Source organism: Coregonus lavaretus (assembly GCF_964263955.1).
Source record: "Coregonus lavaretus genome assembly, contig: HAP1_SCAFFOLD_950, whole genome shotgun sequence".
Lineage (NCBI taxonomy): Eukaryota > Metazoa > Chordata > Actinopteri > Salmoniformes > Salmonidae > Coregonus > Coregonus lavaretus.
In genome coordinates, this window is record NW_028166469.1 from 32,153 (window position 1) to 52,529 (window position 20,377).

Genomic DNA, 20,377 nt, shown 5'->3' on the forward strand with positions numbered 1-20,377 from the left:
TAACAAATGGGTCTATATGTTGGCTAGGCCTTTTATAAGTCAATAAATTCACCTTATTAGCGTAAAATAAATATGCTATAGGCTATGCAGAGCCATGGTAGGGTCCAAATCAAAATGGATTTCCCACATGCGATGAATACAACAGGTGTAGACCTTACAGTGAAATGCTTACTTACAAGCCCTTAACCAACAATGCAGTTTTAAGAAAAATAAATGTTAAGTAAAAAATGGATAAGTAATAATAATGAAAGGCTAGTTGGCTGAAAGAAGTACAGATTGTTCAAATTACAACAGGTTATATTGGGCCTACTGCCTCATGAGGGTTTTAGGATTAATTCAAAGTGGATGAATTCTGTTACTCCGGGAACTGAAAAGTTTGGGAGCCGATGTTCTAGGCTAATGATTACAAAGCTAATTAATGCAACACTCCTGACTATTCTACTTATTTCACTGTATAAGAACAATTACACATCAATCGCCACCAACACTATAAAGTGCACTGTGAAGAACTTGGCGGAATGGAAAATTTAACAAGCTCTCCCTCACAGTTCTTACAATGGGAGTTGACGGTTCTCTGTTGTCCTGGAGATCTATGTTATTGGTGGTCCAAGGTGTCATATGCACAGCCAACCAGTGGGGGGCACCTGCCGAACATGAGCAAGACACACCCAAAAAACAAACAATGATCTTTGAATGCTGGGAAATGTATTTCATCATATAGCAGTTGAATAAAAAGTGATACATATATATATCGCCATATACAGTCTTACGTATATATTGGGTTCGTAATGAAAAACATGTTTGTTTCGATGTCTTTATTGTTTTAAAGTTTAATTTAATTCTGGAACATTCCCGTCTCTTCTCGCATTAATCTTTACCCAGAAGCCCACGCGCCCCACCGGTTTTCCCATAGTTCATTACTTCTGTTTCTTTCTTCCGTTACTTTAGCTTGTCCAAGATGTCGTTAATGGATGGCGCATTGAACGTGTTCGGCACGAGAACAACTGGCGAGTCCGTTCGTTCTCAAAATGGTGAGCTATTTTGTTGTTGCAGTTTATGCTATTTGTGTGCTTATCGGTCTTGGAGGGCGCTTTGCAGGCGGGATTTATGGTTACTTAGCACTCCGCACCACGTGCTGAAAAATAAGATGCATCGTTTCGCATCTTCCTTTTTCTTGCAAGATATCGAACGGTAACGTTAATCAACTAAGTATAATTTGTTCACATTCATATAAAATGCAGGACCCTGGTGATTTCAGTTGTCTAATAAATAAATCTTACATTACTAATTCGTGCTAACAAGGCTTGGTACCGCTAACGTTGGCTAACTAATACGCATCTGTCGTTAGGGAGTGTCGCTAAATAACTTGCTAACGTAGCTAGCTAGCTAGCTATCACTGTGTTAAAAGTTGTTTATGCTTGAATGGAAGTGCTTGCCCCCAATCAAAGTTAAGCCTCAATCAGTTAACTTTTCATGTATTTTCAATAGCAGCATGGTTGTGCAAAAACACTAAGCGTTTCCCGTTTTAGTACCGTTCATTCATCCATCCCCGAATGAACGGCTATGCTAATGGGAAAGAGAGAACAATGTCATCGTCTGAAGGAGGGGCTGGCGTTGTCCACCCCTCCTAATAGAACTGACAGAACAATTTATTTTACTTTGAACAGTTTCTGAATTATTGTTTCTGGATTGGTTAACTTCGACATGTTGATAGTTACAGTACTTGCAATAGCTAGCTAATACTGTAGTTTAGATGTCCCTGTTTGTAACATAATTGGCGGCACCACAGGTCCTAGAGTCAGTGTGGTGTGGCGAAAAAAACATTCTGGGGCCTGTCGTTTTTCCTTATTCGGTAACCTTACCAGGTAAAACTCCGGACCTTATATGGTGTGACGTGATTAATCTGTTGTAAAAAGGTTTAATATGGGCTATGATGGGACCAGAGTTTTTTTTATCTCCTGGCTTTAGGGAGGATGAAAACCTTGTCAAATTGCAGCAACCTTGTACTTTCTCATATGAATAATATTTAAAAGAAGGACTATGAAGGTTTCCTATACAGACACAGAAAGCAACATGATTGGACAATAAAACTCACAGGGCTGAGCTTGCTTTATGCAGGTTTGCATTGTGTAGTCCAGCCCCATGCAACTGTAGGCCTAATTTAAAAATGAACTGTCAGTTATTGTGTTTATTGAACAATTCCAGTTAATCATTTTTGATTGAAAAAGTCTAGGTAGTAAGCCCAAGTTTGAATATAAACCAAATTTGATCCCATTCACATTTTCTCACAAACAAATGGGCTATAAATACACAATGTTACTGCATAATTTATCCTGGCCAGAGGGACAGTGCATGCATGGTAGGCTAGACTACAGCTGCTGTTAGTAGCTTACAGTTGATCAGACTGAAAAATAGTATTGTTTCCATGTAATACAGCATGTCAGATTGCTAATGTTTAGGAGTATAGGCTGCTACATTATGTAAGAGTTTTTGCTTGTCTGTCTGGAGTGATATCACTCTTGCTAAATAAATACAGGAGGAAAGTGGGGAGCGCACTTTGTGCGTTGTCTGGCCCGGACGACCTGTGATAATCCAGTGAATCTGATTGGTGAAGACGAGCAAAGAGTCTGCAGCAGCACTCTGGTGTGAAGACAAGAGAAATTCTGCTTGAGTTACAAATCATGAGGCAAATCAGTATAAAAAATAGACTTTAACCCTAGGCTTGGGCAGTATACTGTATATACCATTTACCGGGTATTTGGAAAAAGCCAATGGATGGTTTTTCAATACCGTTGAAACTATTTATTTGAAGTTAAATTTATAAAGAATAAAATATTTGTAGTGGGTTTTTAAGTAAATACCTGCAGTCAACTTGTGCAGTATGTTAGAACTGTGGTGCACTAGGGGTCAGCAGGGGGGTCGTGGGGGTCCCATCCCCCTTTCCTTAATTTTTTATTAAAGGAACTCAGTCCGGCTTTAAACTTACTCTTGAAAGTTGTAATAGTAGAATGCATGAGGTGCAATTTCGAAATTGGGTAGTGCATCATCAGTTCCTCTTGTCATGTTCATTGCATACCTTAGAGCTATTTATAACTTGTCATAAATGTCCAGATCAACTAGTCAATGTCGGCTGTTTTTTTTAAGGTTTTTAGCCCATAGATATTGTTGTAATTTGTTTTGTCACCCAAATATCACAAATACACGTTAGACATGGAAACATTTATAGAATTGCAAGAAAATTAACTTTAATTCTGCAACATTTTCTTTGCACCCCATGACAAAATGAAATAAGCTTTAAAACTGCAAAATTGTCTCCACCAACAAGATGGGTGTGAACTTTCTCCTGAACAGTGATTGTGCCCATAAAAAAAATAGGAGTGGCGCGTGCGGTATGTTCCCCAATGCTGGAAGAGGGGCGCGAGTTAAATTTTTTGGGAACCCCTGCGTTAGGAGATTCAGAACATTGCGTTCTTCATTTCACCTGTCACATTATTATGAAGCTTATGGTAGTCCCCAGTCATGTCACGTGGTGTTTGTTTACAAGCACACAACAATGAGACAGGAGCCTTGTGAGTCACTCACTGTTGTGCATCATGTGCCAGGTGATTTTAATTAAAGTATGGAATTCACAACTAGATGTTTACCAGCTAGGTATCTCATAGCTATTAAGTTAACTGTCTAAAATGTGCTAAATGCTCTGCGGTTGTGCATTTTTGGTTTGCTAATTTACTAGCTAATTAGCTATCTAGCTAAGTGGTTAGCTTCTTCCAAAATCAAGCAGTTGCTTGGTAACAGCAGAGTCTAGAATCCCCTCCTAGTTCAAGAGCCTTGCTGGCTAATATTTGTTTTGTGCGTGCAGCAAACTGTGAGTAGCATATTATTATTTTTTTGTTGTAATGTTGAGTTTCTTCGGTATCAAGTAATTCAGGGTGCAAGAGAAGAGTTAAACACTTTAGATGGAGAGTTGGTACAAAGTATTTAATATTACAGTACCGGATTCACATGACAAGCGGGACGTGAGTAGCCTATTGTCATTTGAATGACTTACATACAAAACCTCTCAGTTTATATAATGCTTTCCGAGCTAATTCTATCCAACAGTTGCCAACCATTATTGAGTGTCACTCCTCACCTACAATAGCATCACCCTATATGGTATCGTGTTGCACCCTAGTCAGTATATTCCATCACGTACTCCTAAGATTAGCACCAGTGGCCCCAAGCTATCTTGGCACGCATACCTTCTGGCACCCACCTTGACAGAAATAAATACATGGGATGTCCTCATCCTTCAAATCCTTATGCAGCTCACAATATCAAACATGAACTAATCCTGTTTAAAAGACGTAATATCAATAGTTTAGATCAGAAACTGTACAAAATGTTTGCAATGCGCTCGTTCGCATTTAGTTAGCATTCTCTATAGGATTTTACATGTACTTGTTAGCATTGCTAACCTTTGGAGTACAGAGTCAGTGAGGTTTGAAAACAGCTCCTTGTGTTCAGTGCCAGTAGTACCGAATATTCCAGTATGGCACAAGGTTGGTATGACATTCTGGATACCGCCCAAACCTACTTTGCCACTCTTTTAATGCTTTGCATTGATATATTTTTATTAAACACGTTTTCCGGCGGCCCTAGTGGCAAGGGAATCTGCTTTGATTGTGTTCCTGTGTCTCTTCTGCAGTCATTGCCGCATCATCCATTGCCAACATAGTCAAGAGCTCCCTTGGCCCTGTTGGGCTGGACAAAATGTTGGTGGATGACATCGGGGTAAGTACTTGTGCCTGATTTATTGTCACTGTCCTTAGTCTGTGTTAGTGTATGGCCCATGTACCATTCTGATTATTGACGGAAGAAGTGCTTACTAACGCGCTGTCATGTTTAGGACGTGACCATCACCAACGATGGGGCTACCATCCTGAAGCTGCTGGAGGTGGAGCACCCTGCAGCCAAGGTGTTGTGTGAACTGGCTGAGCTGCAGGACAAGGAGGTCGGGGATGGGACCACCTCGGTGGTGAGTATAGGGCTGTGGCGGTCATGACATTTTGTCAACCTGTGATTGTCAAGCAAATAACTGCCGGTCTCACTGTAATTTACCATTAATTAATATGAACACATTTAGCATCTTCTGGCTTCGACTCATAGTCTACAAGCCACTGGTGCAGACTTTTTGAACATCTACATTTGAAAAAGTCTAATAAATCCATTATTTATTTTTAGACCAGTCTAAAGAAACATTAGACCAGTCTAAAGAACAGAATAGCATATTCTGAGTTGTCGTTATGTAAGGCCCTGATCTGGCTATGACATATGGCTGTGGGCTATGCTAATTAATTTAGCAGACAAGATTTGCTTAGAATTCCGTGGCATTATTTTATAGTATGAAGAATGCAATTGAACATAAAGGATGTTTTCTCCATACGATTTCTGAGGGAGTGCGCACATGCGGCTATTCTGTGTTGAGCGGTTAACAAATTAACAGGTCCTCCTATATGCTTAATTTAGTTTTTTTTTATGAAACTTTAGTTGTGATGCAAACGTTGGGCTGTATGTTTTGATATTTAATACATTCTAAGGCTGCATGATGCAACTCCTAATGATTTGAAAAAAGTTGCTTGAAAGGCATGAGCTTTGCTTTGTTTCTTGCGCAGGCTGCACACACGGCATCAGTCTCTCATTCACAATTTGACAAGCACTTTATAATGCCTTGAATTTCTGGGCGGCATCCCCCTAGTGTGGCCGTAATGCCCCCTAAAAAAAATCCATTCCTTTTGTGGCCGTTGTGCCCTTGGGCTGAATATAATAATTATAATTCCCTTCTCCCGGCTGCGTGTTCCAAAGCACCTCTCACTCACATGGCTCTCAGATATCTCAATTATTATTATTAGCCAATGCCTGTAAGGTGATAGATGCCTGTGAGAAGGACCCGATCTCAGCTACGAAGTAGGCTACAAGTGAAGACCGACACATCGGGGACGCAACTGCGCACGTCCTTATCGAATTCCGAGTCGCACTTTAGAAGATGTTAGAACTGTCCCCATTTGACTTTTCTTCAGCCAACAAGCTGAGTAGGTCTAACGAACAGCAAAAGCACTAGCCTATGTCAATCTACTATCCCCCATAGTACAAAAATTGACCTATTCTATTGGTCAACTTGTCCTTCTGTGCGAGAAAGTAATAATCCAAACATAGTCTGGGACAGTTGTGGGATACTATAGATCCCAAATGAATACAACCACTCGCATCAAAAAACCTTTTAAAAGCAGTGAGGCTGATGCAACAGATAAGAACACTTAGCTTAAAATGTTGATCAATTATTAGGCTATTTATTCACATTCTAAGCACAGCAAGGCGCACATGACAGTAGGCTATAAGCGTAAATGTTCCAAAATGCAATCAATTAGTGGGAGAACACAATTCTCAAAAGTGACCACATGCGATTATGCATGTAATGCTTTATTATAAAGGTGCATTTTTATGGTGAAAATGTATTTACCCAAAGTTGAAACTCGCAAGCCGCCTATATATGCCAGTTAGACTCTACACCGGTTGTAAAGCGGATTAATGTGCTTAATTTTAAGAAGTTATTTGGCCACTGAAGTTGTGATACAAACCTTATCAAAACATATAGGCCTATGGGCTAGGCTACATGAGGTGTGGGACTATGATTTGAAAAAGTCACAACTTTTTGGTGGTAATACGTTCACCGTAACAGCCCTAGGTGATTACTACCAACAGCTGCTCAGGTCAAGGGAAAGGAGCTATGGCCACTGACAATGTTACAGCTTCTGAATTAGTCCTAGCTGAAAGACCACCTACAAAATGTTAGATTTCAATTTCCTCAATGCAAGACGATCAAGCAATCATCATTAGGTAAAGGTTGGACTGAACCTGCTTATTCACACTAGTGGTTCAAATGACCTGGTTCCTGGTATTAGTGCACATTAGCCTATCTTCCTCCTCCACAGATGTTCGGCTATGCTAGCAGGATAGAGAGACTGCCCGTCATTGTCTAAAGGGGTTGGACAGCCTCCATATGAAATGACTGCTTTTTTATAACAAAATATTTGGGTGTCTTTTTCATAAATCATCTTCCCTGGCTTGTTCATAACTTTCTTTCCTTTTGTTGTTTTATAGGTGATCATTGCAGCAGAGTTGCTGAAGAGCGCAGATGAACTGGTGAAGCAGAAGATCCACCCCACGTCAGTCATCAGTGGATACCGTCTGGCCTGCAAGTAAGAATCTAAATCTGTCCGTTTTCCCCAATGTTATGAACATGACATTTATGGATGGTCAGCCTTTTGAGATCATTTTTCCCTCCACACTCCTGGTTTAGAAGTACAGGGTTGTTTGCCTTTGTGTTGCCTGTCTCCAGAGTGAATGAGGTGGCAATCAAGGCATACAGTGCATTTGGAAATATTCAGACCCCTTTTGTTACATTACAGCCATATTCTAAAATTGATTAAATAAAAATGTTCCTCATGAATATACACAATACTCAATGACAAAGCGAAAACATGTTTTTAGATACTTGTTTGTGCTAATTTATAAATAATAAAAACAGGGATACCTTATTTCCATAAGTATTCAGACCCTTTGCTATGAGACTTGAAATTGAGCTCAGGTGCATCCTGTTTCCATTGATCATCCTTGAGATGTTTCTACAACTTGATTGGAGTCCACCTGTGGTAAATTCAATTGATTGGACATGATTTGGAAAGGCACACACCTGTCTGTATAAGGTCCCACAGTTGACAGTACATGTCAGATCAAAAACCAAGCCATGAGTTCGAAGGAATTGTCCGTAGGAAAGGACTGACCATGAGAAACAAGATTCTCTGGTCTGATGAAACCAAGATTGAACTCTTTGGCCTGAATGTCAAGTCTGGAGGAAACCAGGAACCGTCCCTACGGTGAAGCATGGTGGTGGTGGCAGCATCATGCTGTGGGGATGTTATTCGGGGACTGGGAGAGTAGTCAGGATCGAGGGAAAGATGAACGGCGCAAAGTACAGAGATCCTTGATGAAAGCCTGCTCCAGAGCGCTCAGGACCCCTGACTGGGGTGAATGTTCACCTTCCAACAGGACAACAACCCTAAGCACACAGCCAACACAGGAGTGGCTTTGGGAAGTCTCTGAATGTCCTTGAGTGGCCCAGCCAGAGCCCGGACTTGAACCCGATCGAACATCTCTGGAGACAACTGAAAATAGCTGTGCTGCGACGCTCTCTATCCAACCTGACAATTTGAGAGGATCTGCAGAGGAAAAATGGGAGAAACTCCACAAATACAGGTGTGCCAAGCTTGTAGCGTCATACCCAAGAAGACTCTTCTATAATCGCTGCCAAAAGGTGCTTCAACAAAGTACTGAGTAAAGTGTCTGAATACTTTATGTAAATGTAATATTTCAATGTTTTATTTTAAATAAATTAGCAAAACATTCTACCCCTGTTTTTGCTTTGTCATTATGGGGTATTGTGTGTAGATTGGGCAAATAACTTTAATCCATTTTAGAATAAGGCTGTAACGTAACAATGTGAGGTCAAGCGGTCTGAATACTTTCCGAATGCACTGTGTATACATCTCTCTTGTGGTTGTCTTTGGAAGGAGTCACCACTGATTCCTTTCAGTGAGAACATTTGCAAGAACACACAACTGTAGCTAGCAATTTATAGAACTAATGTGAAAACAAATTGGGATTTAATTAGAGCTGTGTTTCTGTGAATGTAGGAGAATTTGTTGGCATTAATAACGTTAACTGATCTGTGTTAATTCATAAAGCAACCAGTTGGGGGAGTGAATGTTTATTTACGATCTGACTTGTCTGTCAGCTTTGATTTGTATTTTGAGTGGATGTTTTTGTATATGAAGAAAAAGCACAAATGCTGTGTCTTTGGCTAGAGGGGAATCTTCTGCTGGTTCTCCACAGCAAGGCCGAACCAGGCTGAACTGTGAAATCCCTCATTCTGTAACACAGAGCTCCTAACAGATCTTTCCCACCAGGGAGGCAGTGCGCTACATCAATGAGAACCTGACCATTGCAACAGACGACCTGGGCAGGGAGTGTCTGGTCAACGCAGCCAAGACCTCCATGTCCTCCAAGATCATCGGAGTGTATCCTTTCTTCCTGCTAACTGACTAGCCTGAAACCTCTCCTTCCAATGCATATCGATCTGTGATTTTGCTATAAAGGATCACACAACAAGTAAGAAAGGTATTCTCCTGGTAGCTTTGGTTGAGTTTCTGCTCGATCCGCAGACGTTGCACAATAGTTGCGTGCCATGTAATCTACTGTATAGTCGGGCATCAGATTGTTCTATCATGTGGTTAGCTGATCTGTTAAATACCTATCCAGGTGTTGTAAGGTCTGGCATGCGTCTGCAATGTAGTTGGGCAGGAACACGACCAAAAGCTGTGAAATACTACTTCTGTCCCATAGAAAAGCTTGAATCCTTGACCTGTGATCCTTCAGTGACGCAAACTTCTTTGCCAACATGGTGGTGGATGCTACTCTGGCAGTGAAGTTTGTGGATCAGAAGGGTGTGGCGAGGTACCCCATCAACTCGGTCAATGTGCTTAAAGCCCACGGACGCAGCCAGAAGGAGAGCTATCTGGTCAACGGATACGCACTCAACTGCACCGTAGGGTCTCAAGGTACGTTTGTGTAAGCAGCGGCCGACATTTCTGAATTTTTATGCAACAGACATCCATGAATGCGTCGCTATAATATATAAATATTTCCGACGCTATATAATGTATTGTTCAGTAGATCTACAATGTAATGTGTTTTTCCTGATTTATGTTACATATGCTATCACATTGCTGGGTGGGTGGGAGTAAAAAATATATATATTGTATGAAAAAATAACTAAATATGAAGATGGAGTAATTGCGTGGGATAGGTTTACCTTGACCATGGATAAGTGTCGGTCTTGTCTAGTGGTGTGATTACTGGGTCTGGTCCCCTTGTAGGAATGGTGAAGCGTTTGGTCAACGCCAAGGTGGCCTGTCTGGACTTCAGCCTGCAGAAGACCAAGATGAAGATGGGAGTCCAGGTCCTCATAAATGACCCTGAGAAACTAGACCAGATCAGACAGAGGTGTGTTGGACTCTGGCACTAGTGCGCGCACATCACACCACAGTGTCTGAGGCTATTTGTATGAGACCTACTGTTTAAGATAGCCTTGCCACATGCATGACAATGTAAGACTATGCCCATTTTAAATTTGCTGCTATACTTGCTCAGTGGTGTAAGCAGTGATACGCGTGGGAGAAAGCATGCTGGCCCAGAGTTGAGGCTACAGCTCTTCCCTGAGCTGTAAAACAACTCCTATTGGCTGGACAAGTTATTTTCATAGACTTTGTTCATGCACTCTGTGGCATCTTGGGCGGCGCTCAATTGGCCCAGTGTCATTCGGGTTAGGGGAGGCCAGGGTAGGCCATCATTGTAAATAATATTTTTTTCTTAACTGGCTTGCCTAGTTAAATAAATAGTCTTCATCACAGCTTGAGACACATTTACACAGGGTTTGTACAACAAGACCCACACACAGGGCTATGGCGGTCATGACATTTTGTCAGCCCGTGATTGCCATGCAATTAACTTACGGTCTCACGCTAATTAACAAACACGTTAAGCATCTCCCGGCTTCTACTCATAGCCTACAAGCCACTGATGCAGACCTTTGCAACATCTACATTTTATAAGTTTAATAAATCAATTTTAATATAGCCTACACAATCACAATAAATCCATTATTTTAGACCAGTCTAAAGAAACATATGGGATATTTTTTTGTGTGCCTATTTCAGAAGAATAGCATATTCTGAGTTATGTTAGGCCCTGATCTGGCTGTGCCATATGGCTGTGGGCTATGCTAGTTAATTTAGCAGACAAGAATTGCTTAGAATTCCGTGGCATTATTTTTATAGTGAGGATTACAATCCAATTGAACATAGCTGAATAAAATAGGAAGTATATTTTCCCCAAACAATTTCCAAGGGAGTGAGCTTATTCGGCTTTTGTGTTGAGTGGTTAACAAAGAAACGGGTCCTCCTATATGCTTAATTTAGTTTATTTATCCAACTTTAGTTGTGATCCAAACGTTAGCCGATATGTTTAGATTGTTTATACATGCTAAGGCTGCGATGATGCGACTAATGAAAAAAGTTGCATGAGTCCTGATCTGGTCTTGTGTAGGCTGCACACATTTCATCACTGTCATTCACAATTTGATTTGACAAGCACTTGGAAATATTCTCACCCATCAGACTATTCTCAATTTATTCTGGTCTTTGCATATAGCCTACTAATGTGTGAAATTATTTTTGATTTAGAATGGCCTACAAAAAGTAATCCGTAGCTAATGGCAAATGGAGATTACTTGCGGTTACGTTAATATGCAAGCATAGGCGGCGTGTCCATAAGGCTAGGGGAAGCTTCCCCTAAAGTAAATTGAATGAAATTGCCAAAATTATACAGCCTAATTAGTCTATTCCCGTCTATACAGAAACAAATAAAATCATTTAAAATAGGCTGCTAAAGCATGGTTTGGCCACAGGATCATGTAGCTTTTTAATAAAAAAATTTGTTGTTGTTTCAAATCCCATTGCCTACAGTCGGAAGGAAAGGCAGCCCCACAATTTGGGCAGATTATTGTTGAGTTGCGACAGTCTGTAAAAAGTAGAGGCCCAGCCAGGCATATCGCAATATTTCAAAATACAATTGGTGTTAAACACAGTTTGGAAAGCCAATGGTTATTTTTGTAAAGGGAAGACAATGAAAATACTAATCTGTTTTAGTTATCTAAATTCTAAACTTAATTGAGGGAACAACAGTATAGCCTATCTTATTGGCACCAGCGGAGAGCATCCACAATATCCCCGGTGATTTTGCACTGTGCGTATATTTACTATTCATCATTGTTGGGTTCAGTTCTACTTAAGTTTGTTTTTGGACAATTTCCTCCTCCAGTTTAGATGTACGTCATATTCCATTTGTCTCCCCTTCTCGTAGGCCTATTATATGGACAACGTCATTTGTTTTTATTGATCTGTTTGTCAGTGTTAGCAGAGTAAGCTACCCTGTCATTTGTCTTATTCAAAAATATTCTGCAGTCATATAAAGTGTAGTAGAATTGCATGAAATGTGTTTATAAAAGGCCACATTTTTCCCATGCAAAGAAAGAAGAAACTAATCTGATATAGCCTAGGCCTGCTATATGCGCTCAGCCATACGTTGAACGGTATTTTTCACAAACAGTGATTGAGTTATATTATTAGCCTAAATTATGACTATCCAATCTACTCATCACATTACAAATAGGCTATTTTACATAGTCTGCAAATTTGCTTCCCCAAACTTGAAACTTGTATGACCAGTAGGCTACAACGGTTGTAAAGTTGATTTAATGTGCTTCATTTTAAGAATTGAGCAATAAATGTAGCAGCACAAGAAAGCTGGGATCCTCTTTTAAATGGTGGCCAGTCAAAACTCTGTTTTCACACATGATTGTGCAATGACTGGGCTTATAAGAACACGTTTCACTGGGCTCTGTAGACTATGTGCTCTCCAACTGTGTTCCAGGGGTCCTAGGCCTACAGTGCATTGGGTAAATATTCAGACCCCTTGACTTTCCACATTTTGTTACAGCCTTATTCTAAAATTGATTTTTTTTTATCCTCATCAATCTACACACAATACCCCATAATGACTAAGCAAACAGTTTTCTATTGATAAACTTATGCAAATTTGTAAAAAATAAAATAACTGAAGTTTCATTTACATAATTATTCAGACCCTTTACTCAGTACTTTGTTGAAGCACCTTTTGGCAGTGATTACAGCCTTGCGTCATCTTGGGTATGACGCAAGGCTGTATTTGGGGAGTTTATCCCATTCCTCTCTACAGATCCTCTCAAGCTGTTTCAGGTCTCTAGAGATGTTCGATCGGGTTAAAGTCCGGGCTCTGGCTGGGCCACTCAAGGACATTGAGAGGCTTGTCCCGAAGCCTCTCCTGCGTTGTCTTGGCTGTGTTCTTAGTGTCGTTGTCCTGTTGGAAGGTGACCCTTCACCCCAGTCTGAGGTCCTGAGCGCTCTGGAGCAGGTTTTCATCAAGGATCTCTCTGTACTTTGCTCCGTTTATCTTTCCCTCAATCCTGACTAGTCTCCCAGTCCCTGCTGCTGAAAAAATCCCCACAGCATGATGCTGCCACCACCATGCTTCACCGTAGGGATGGTATTGGCCAGGTGATGAGCGGTGCCTGGTTTCCTTCAGATGTGACGCTTGGCATTCAGGCCAAATCTTCGTTTCATCAGACCAGAGAATCTTTCTCCTGGTCTGAGTCCTTCAGGTGCCCTTTGGCAAACTCCAGGCGGGCTGTTATGTGCCTTTTACTGAGGAGTGGCTTCTGTCTGGCCACTCTACCATAAAGGCCTGATTGGTGTAGTGCTGCAGAGGTGGTTGTCCTTCTGAAAGGTTCTCCCATCTTCACAGAGGAACTCTGGAGCTCTGTCAGTGACCATCGGGTTCTTGGTCACCTCCCTGAGCAAGGCCGTTCTCCCTCGATTGCTCAGTTTGGCTGGGCGGCCAGCTCTAGGAAGAGTCTTGGTGGTTCCAAACTTCTTCCATTTAAGAATGATGGAGGCCCTTCCCCAGATCTGTGCCTCGACACAATCCTGTCTCGGAGCTCTACAAACAATTATTTCGACCTCATGGCTTGGTTTCTGCTCTGACATGCACGGTCAACTGTGGGACCTTATATAGACCGGTGTGTGCCTTTTTCAAATAATAAATAATAATAATATGCCATTTAGCAGACGCTTTTATCCAAAGCGACTTACAGTCATGCGTGCATAGATTTTTGTGTATGGGTGGTCTCGGCATCATGTCCAATCAATTGAATTTACTACAGGTGGACTCCAAGTTGTAGAAACATCTAGGATGATCAATGGGAACAGGATGCACCTGAGCTCAATTTCGAGTCTCAAAGCAAAAGGTCTGAATACTTATGTAAATACACTTATTTTAATTTTTTTCACCTGTTCGCTTTGTCATTATGGGGAATTGTGTGTTGCCTGGCTTGCTAGGTTGACATTTACTTAATTCATTTTTAAACGGACGGCTTTATTGGTGTTAAAATAGTGTTATTTGGAGCACCGGGCTGCTGATGTCATGCAGTCTTTCATTTTGTGTATACGCGTTTGATGTCGGACAACAAATGTCAATGTTTCTACGACAATTGTCTACAGACATGTTGATAGACGGACTGTAAACCAGCCTTAGACTGCACACACTGGGCATCATTCACAAGTGATAATATTGTCATCTATCAGACTATTCTCAATTTAATATTGTCTTTACATATACTAAATAATGTGTAAAATTTAGTTTTGATTTATAATGGACCATTATCATGCACCTGTCGGAACAGGGGCATGGGGAAAAATGCATGTCATCTATGCACTTAAATAGCGAATGGCAGACGCTTTTACCGTGGTTCATTTTCATGCCAGCCAGGTAGGCTATATTCCTGTTGTAAAGCGAAGCAATGTGCTTAATATTAGGAAAGTTGATAAATAAATATAGTAGGCCTAGCCTATAGAAAGCTGATGGGATCCTCTTTTTAAGAGGCTGTCGACTGTTCTCACGCAATTGCATAGCCTATAGAGATGTTGCTCATTAAGTGTTTGATTTCATTTTTGATTGCATTGGCATTTGTCCGAGTGATTTTTACATTTTTTTTTTTTACATTTTAGTCATTTAGCAGACGCTCTTATCCAGAGCGACTTACAGTTAGTGAATACATATTTTTTTTTATACTGGCCCCCCGTGGGAATCGAACCCACAACCCTGGCGTTGCAAACGCCATGCTCTATCAACTGAGCTACATCCCTGCCGGCCATTCCCTCCCCTACCCTGGACGACGCTGGGCCAATTGTGCGCCGCCCATGAGTCTCCCGGTCGCGGCCGGCTGCGACAGAGCCTGGATTCGAACCAGGATCTCTAGTTGATTTAGAGGGACAATGGAGCGCTGAGTACCAGGCCATTATCGACTGGCAGTTATCAAGTTTGGTAGGCTATTAATGACCGTCGGCAGCATTAGAGCGCAGTTTTGGAGAAGCCTAGTTACCGTGACGAAACGGTTACGTGGAATTTGACTAATGGTCTTACCCACACACAGAATGGCAAAAGTGCATAAAGATGGAGTAATTCAGAAATGACGTTCTTTTAGCACTACCCCCAGTTCTTAAACTACGGCACGCATCATGGTTGAATGTGCCAGTAAATCAGCACAATCTACTTTTTCGTATTTTCAAATTGCTACCATCTTGGAGCTAGATGGCTTGCGAAAGTATTCACTCCCCTTGCCATTTTTCCTATTTTGTTGCCTTACAACCAGGAATTAAAATGGATTTTTGGGGGGTTTGTATCATTTGATTTATACAACATGCCTACCACTTTGAAGATGCAAAATATTTTTTATTGTCTAGCCCCTGGGACTTTTGCCCGTTCTTCAAGGCAAAACTGCTCCAGCTCCTTCAAGTTGGATGGTTCCACTGGTGTACAGCAATCTTTAAGTCATACCACAGATTCTCAATTGGATTGAGGTCTGTGCTTTGAATAGGCCATTCCAAAACGTTTAAATGTTTCCCCTTAAACCACTCAAGTGTTGCTTTAGCAGTATGCTTAGGGTCATTGTCCTGCTGGAAGGTGAACCTCTGTCCCAGTCTCAAATCTCTGGAAGACTGAAACAGGTTTCTCAAGAATTTCCCTGTATTTAGTGCCATCCATCATTCCTTCAATTCTGACCAGTTTCCAGTCCCTGCCGATGGGAAAAACATACCCACAGCATGATGCTGCCACCACCATGCTTCACTGTGGGGGATGGTGTTCTCGGGGTGATGAGAGGTGTTGGGTTTGCACCAGATATAGCGTTTTCCTTGATGGCCAAAAAGCTCAATTGTAGTCGCATCTAACTAGAGTACCTTCTTCCATATGTTTGGGGAGTCTCCCACATGCCTTTTGGCGAACACCAAATGTGTTTGCTTATTTTTTTCTTTAAGCAATGGCTTTTTTCTGGCCACTCTTCCGTAAAGCCCAGCTCTGTGGAGTGTACAGCTTAAAGTGGTCCTATGGACAGATACTCCAATCTCCGCTGTGGAGCTTTGCAGTTCCTTCAGGGTTATCTTTGGTCTCTTTGCCTCTCTGATTAATGCCCTTCTTGCCTGGTCTGTGAGTTTTGGTGGGCGGCCCTCTCTTGGCAGGTTTGTTGTGGTGCCATATTCTTTCAATTTTTTAATTATGGATTTAATGATGCTCCGTGGGATGTTCAAAGTTTCTGATATTTTTTTATAACCCAACCCTGATCTGTACTTCTTCACAACTTTGTCCCTGACCTGTTTGGAGAGCTCCTTGGTCTTCATGGTGCAGCTTGCTTGGTGGTGCCCCTTGCTTAGTGGTGTTGCAGACTCTGGGGCCTTTCAGAACGTGTATATATACTGAGATCATGTGACACTTAGATTGCACACAGGTGGACATTATTTAACTAATTATGTGACTTCTGGAGGTAATTGGTTGCACCAGATCTTATTTAGGGGCTTCATAGCAAAAGGGGGTGAATACATGCATCACCACTTTTCCATTATTTATTTTTTTAGAATTTGAAACAAGTTTTTTTTCATTTCACTTTACCAATTTGGACTACTTTGTATGTCCATTGCATGAAATCCAAATAAAAATCCATTTAAATTACAGGTTGTAATGCAACAAAATAGGAAAAACGCCAAGGGGGTTCAATACTTTTGCAATGCTAATGACGATACAAAAAAAGTGTAACGGAGAGCAATTTACGTTACAGCGAACTTAGCAAATGAGTCATTTGTGGTAAGTAAATGGGGGCCCGCCATCTTTATGCATGTCCGCTATTACACAATGACAGGTCTTCATGTTGATTTTGCTGTTCCAGGGAGTCTGACATCACCAAGGAGAGGATCCAGAAGATTCTGGCATCGGGTGCTAATGTCATCCTGACAACCGGGGGCATCGATGACATGTGCCTCAAGTACTTTGTGGATGTGGGTGCCATGGCGATCAGGAGGGTCCTCAAGAGGGACCTCAAACGCATCGCCAAGGCAACGGGAGGTAAGCCACACACATTTACTTTTTGATAAATGTGTCAATTGTTATCAGGTCAAGTTCTGAAACTGGCCTCGGTTAATGCTCCTTTTTTTTCCTCAATGAGTGATCGATACTATTTTCCGAAAGCAGCAATGTTTTTCAGTTAACTTGTGACCCAGTATTTAGTAGTTTTTGTTCTGTTGTTCCTCAGCCACCATCTGCCCATCACTTTCTAACCTGGAGGGAGAGGAGACTTTTGAGACTACCATGTTGGGCCACTGTGAGGAGGTGGTGCAGGAGCGTGTGTGTGACGACGAGCTCATCCTGGTCAAAAAGTAAGAACAGGAGCTGAAGTCATCTTATTCTTATTTACAGTGATGTGGTGCTTATCCAAAACCTTATTACATATCTTTGAAAATGTTTTGCTTTAGCACATTACTTATCTGTACTATTTTGTTGTTTATTTTCTTCCTCTTTTTGGCTTTCTCTCCTTGTTGCTATTCTTGTCCCCATCTTTCCCTTCACTCTCCCTCTTCCCTCCGTTCCTCTCTCAGTACCAAGGCCCGTACCTGCGCCTCTATCATCCTGCGTGGGGCCAATGACTTTATGTGTGACGAGATGGAGCGGTCCCTGCATGATGCTCTGTGTGTGGTCAAAAGGGTGCTGGAGTCCAAGTCAGTTGTACCAGGGGGTGGTGCTGTGGAGGCAGCCCTGTCCATCTACCTGGAGAACTATGCCACTAGCATGGTAAGGAAATGGACCTAGGAATCACTGCTTCCTCATCTCTCTTTCCTGAGAGCATCTAGATGGGATCAGTGGGCTTTTGGAACCCACTCAAGTAATTTTTTTCATCTGGAAAACCCCTTTTTTCAAAAAATTAAGATGTGGATTGTCCTAAATGACCAACATGGGGGTAGAGCAGTTCTCTCATAAATCTGTAGTGAAGACTAAAACCTCTCTGCGGATCCTGTCGGAAGAAACCACTTGATACACTAGTTAATCTTTTAAATTAGTTTAATGACTAGGTTTTTCACTTTGGTCACAGGTGGCCAGTCTTAAAAATATTGTTTAGCGTGATATTCAATTGTTAATCTGTAAATGTCTTGTCTGTTCCCAGGGTTCCCGTGAGCAGCTGGCCATAGCAGAGTTTGCCCGCTCCCTCCTGGTCATCCCCAAGACCCTCGCTGTGAACGCAGCTCAGGACTCCACCGACCTGGTCGCCAAGCTCAGAGCCTTCCACAATGAGGCCCAGGTCAACCCCGAACGCAAGAACCTTAAATGGTTAGTGTGCCACACATCACTAGCTTTGAATTTCAACATATGTTTGTGTTGATCCCTGTCAAGTTGAGGTCACTTGCAGTCTTAATTTTAGAAGATTCCATTAGATTCTCTGGTACTTTTGTATACTTTTTAGCCAGTAGTTCTGAAAGTAGTGCTCACGAGCCAAAAGTGGTTCCTGAAAATTGTGTACTATGTCACATACGTGCACCACGTCATTGTGCTCTCTCGCTCTGCTGTGTGTATGATGTGCATTTTGCTAGTTGTCACTCAAATGGCTAGGGGGCTGAAGCTCATTGGTTGCTAGGGGGATGGCCCACATGGGGGAAAATGGACAGCACAGCTTCCAGAAAAAGTTGCTTTCAAACTAGGGATTTCGTGGCTAATTGAGGTAAGACTAGACGCAGATTTACAGACTGGCAATTCATGCAGCTTTTGTATTCTGATCATAGTTTTGATCATGGAAATCACAACTTGATGGCAGTAGCTAACTAGCAAAGCTAAAGGGATTGCAAACAGGTTAGCATAACTTGAGCCCAACATTTTTTTTTTTTCTAAATAAGCTAGCTGGCAAGCATTTGAAGCCAGGCTAGGAACTTATTTCCTCCGTTAATGAAAAAAGGTGCCCCTCACTCCGAAAATATGTTTTCTGGAGACTTGTGGGCTGAGTGCTGATTACGTCGCCCACTGTATGCGCTTTTGGTGCTTTTGGTAGCCTGATTTGCGTCCAGACTGAGAAATCCGCACACAATGTGTCCCTGACCCACCTGAAGTGGTCAGCCAAATTTGAACACAATGGGACTTTTGTGCATCTAGACCTGTCTTTTTAACGCAATTTTCTGTATTCTGATAAAGTAGCATGTGTCAAGTGTAGACACAGCCATAGATTATACATGTATGAACCACACTGACACATCCAGCCCAACGTGGGAAGTTTAAAAAATACTTAGTAGCCAAAGTCCGGCTTATTTCTTTAAGCTTGAGATAAGGTTGATCAAGTTTTGCCACAAGGATGTGACATTCCCATTTTAAATTTGCTGCTAGACTTGCTCAGTGGTGTATGCAGTGATAAGTGTAGTACAAAGCATGCTGGCCCAGAGTAAAGACTGCAGCTTTTCCCTGAGCTGTAGTGCCACTACTCTGGGCTGGACAACATTGAATGGCGCAATGGTGTGTGTTCCTTCTGTGTTGGTATCAGTTCATCACGGCTTAAAGGGATACTGCGAGCAATGCTACCGTACCTGTAGACTTCGTCATTGCGCTAACGCTTGTTAGCATTGGCTCGCGAAACTACCGCTAACGTCCTTCATAATGCATGCAGAAACAAAATGGTATCTTTAAGTTTATCTGAATGCCAGAACCTCGCAATATCCCTTTAATACATGGTTGTGAACCCATTGAGCTGCAGTTGTAGCAGTGCCTGCAGTTTCCAATGTAGTAACTCTACATTGATGTTGGATCTGTTTCTCATCTCTAAACCTCTCCTCTCCCATAAAGGATTGGTCTGGACCTGGTGAACGGTAAGCCCCGTGACAACAAGCAGGCGGGAGTGTACGAACCCACTATGGTTAAGACCAAGAGCCTCAAGTTCGCCACCGAGGCCGCCATCACCATCCTCCGTATCGATGACCTCATCAAGTTGTTCCCAGACCAGAAGGAAGGCGGGCCTTCGTACCAGGATGCCGTCGCATCGGGACAGATGGATGGATAAAGGTTCCGAAATCTATTATCGGAATGTTTCTTCGATCCCAACTGTGGTTCTGGTCCGCTTGGCTTTATCTATTTATACATTTTCTTGGCTGTTCCGTCAGTGTCTGTCATAGACTGTGCACTTAGCTTGTTTACTTTCCTGTATTCCCATGGGGCAACCTGTTACCGTGGGAACTGTAACTGATTCTTTTGGACACTCACAAATAAACCTGATGGTTGTAGATTACTGATTTAACTCATTTTGTCTGGTTTGTATATTTGTAACATT

At 41.8% G+C, this 20,377-nt stretch overlaps 1 protein-coding gene across 1 annotated transcript; it reads left to right on the plus strand.

Annotated features, from left to right (window-relative positions):
• Positions 1 to 756: 756 nt before the first annotated feature.
• On the plus strand, positions 757 to 20,344 carry LOC311114675 (T-complex protein 1 subunit alpha-like). Its single transcript, XM_084189915.1, has 12 exons — positions 757 to 1,031; positions 4,688 to 4,773; positions 4,889 to 5,017; positions 7,141 to 7,238; positions 9,006 to 9,116; positions 9,475 to 9,656; positions 9,975 to 10,101; positions 16,970 to 17,145; positions 17,333 to 17,456; positions 17,676 to 17,868; positions 18,239 to 18,402; positions 19,897 to 20,344. The coding sequence occupies exons 1-12, from the start codon at positions 959 to 961 to the stop codon at positions 20,108 to 20,110; spliced, it is 1,677 nt and encodes a 558-aa protein (XP_084046041.1). The 5' UTR covers positions 757 to 958; the 3' UTR covers positions 20,111 to 20,344.
• The last annotated feature ends 33 nt before the right edge of the window (positions 20,345 to 20,377 follow it).

What these genes read in the sequence shown, in the direction of transcription:
- LOC311114675 (XM_084189915.1), top strand. Translation starts at nt 959, where the DNA reads ATGTCGTTAATGGATGGCGCATTGAACGTGTTCGGCACGAGAACAACT. An exon ending in GGGATGGGACCACCTCGGTG is followed by an intron (nt 5,018 to 7,140) that starts GTGAGTATAGGG and finishes GTTGTTTTATAG; the next exon opens with GTGATCATTGCAGCAGAGTT. An exon ending in CTGCACCGTAGGGTCTCAAG is followed by an intron (nt 9,657 to 9,974) that starts GTACGTTTGTGT and finishes GTCCCCTTGTAG; the next exon opens with GAATGGTGAAGCGTTTGGTC.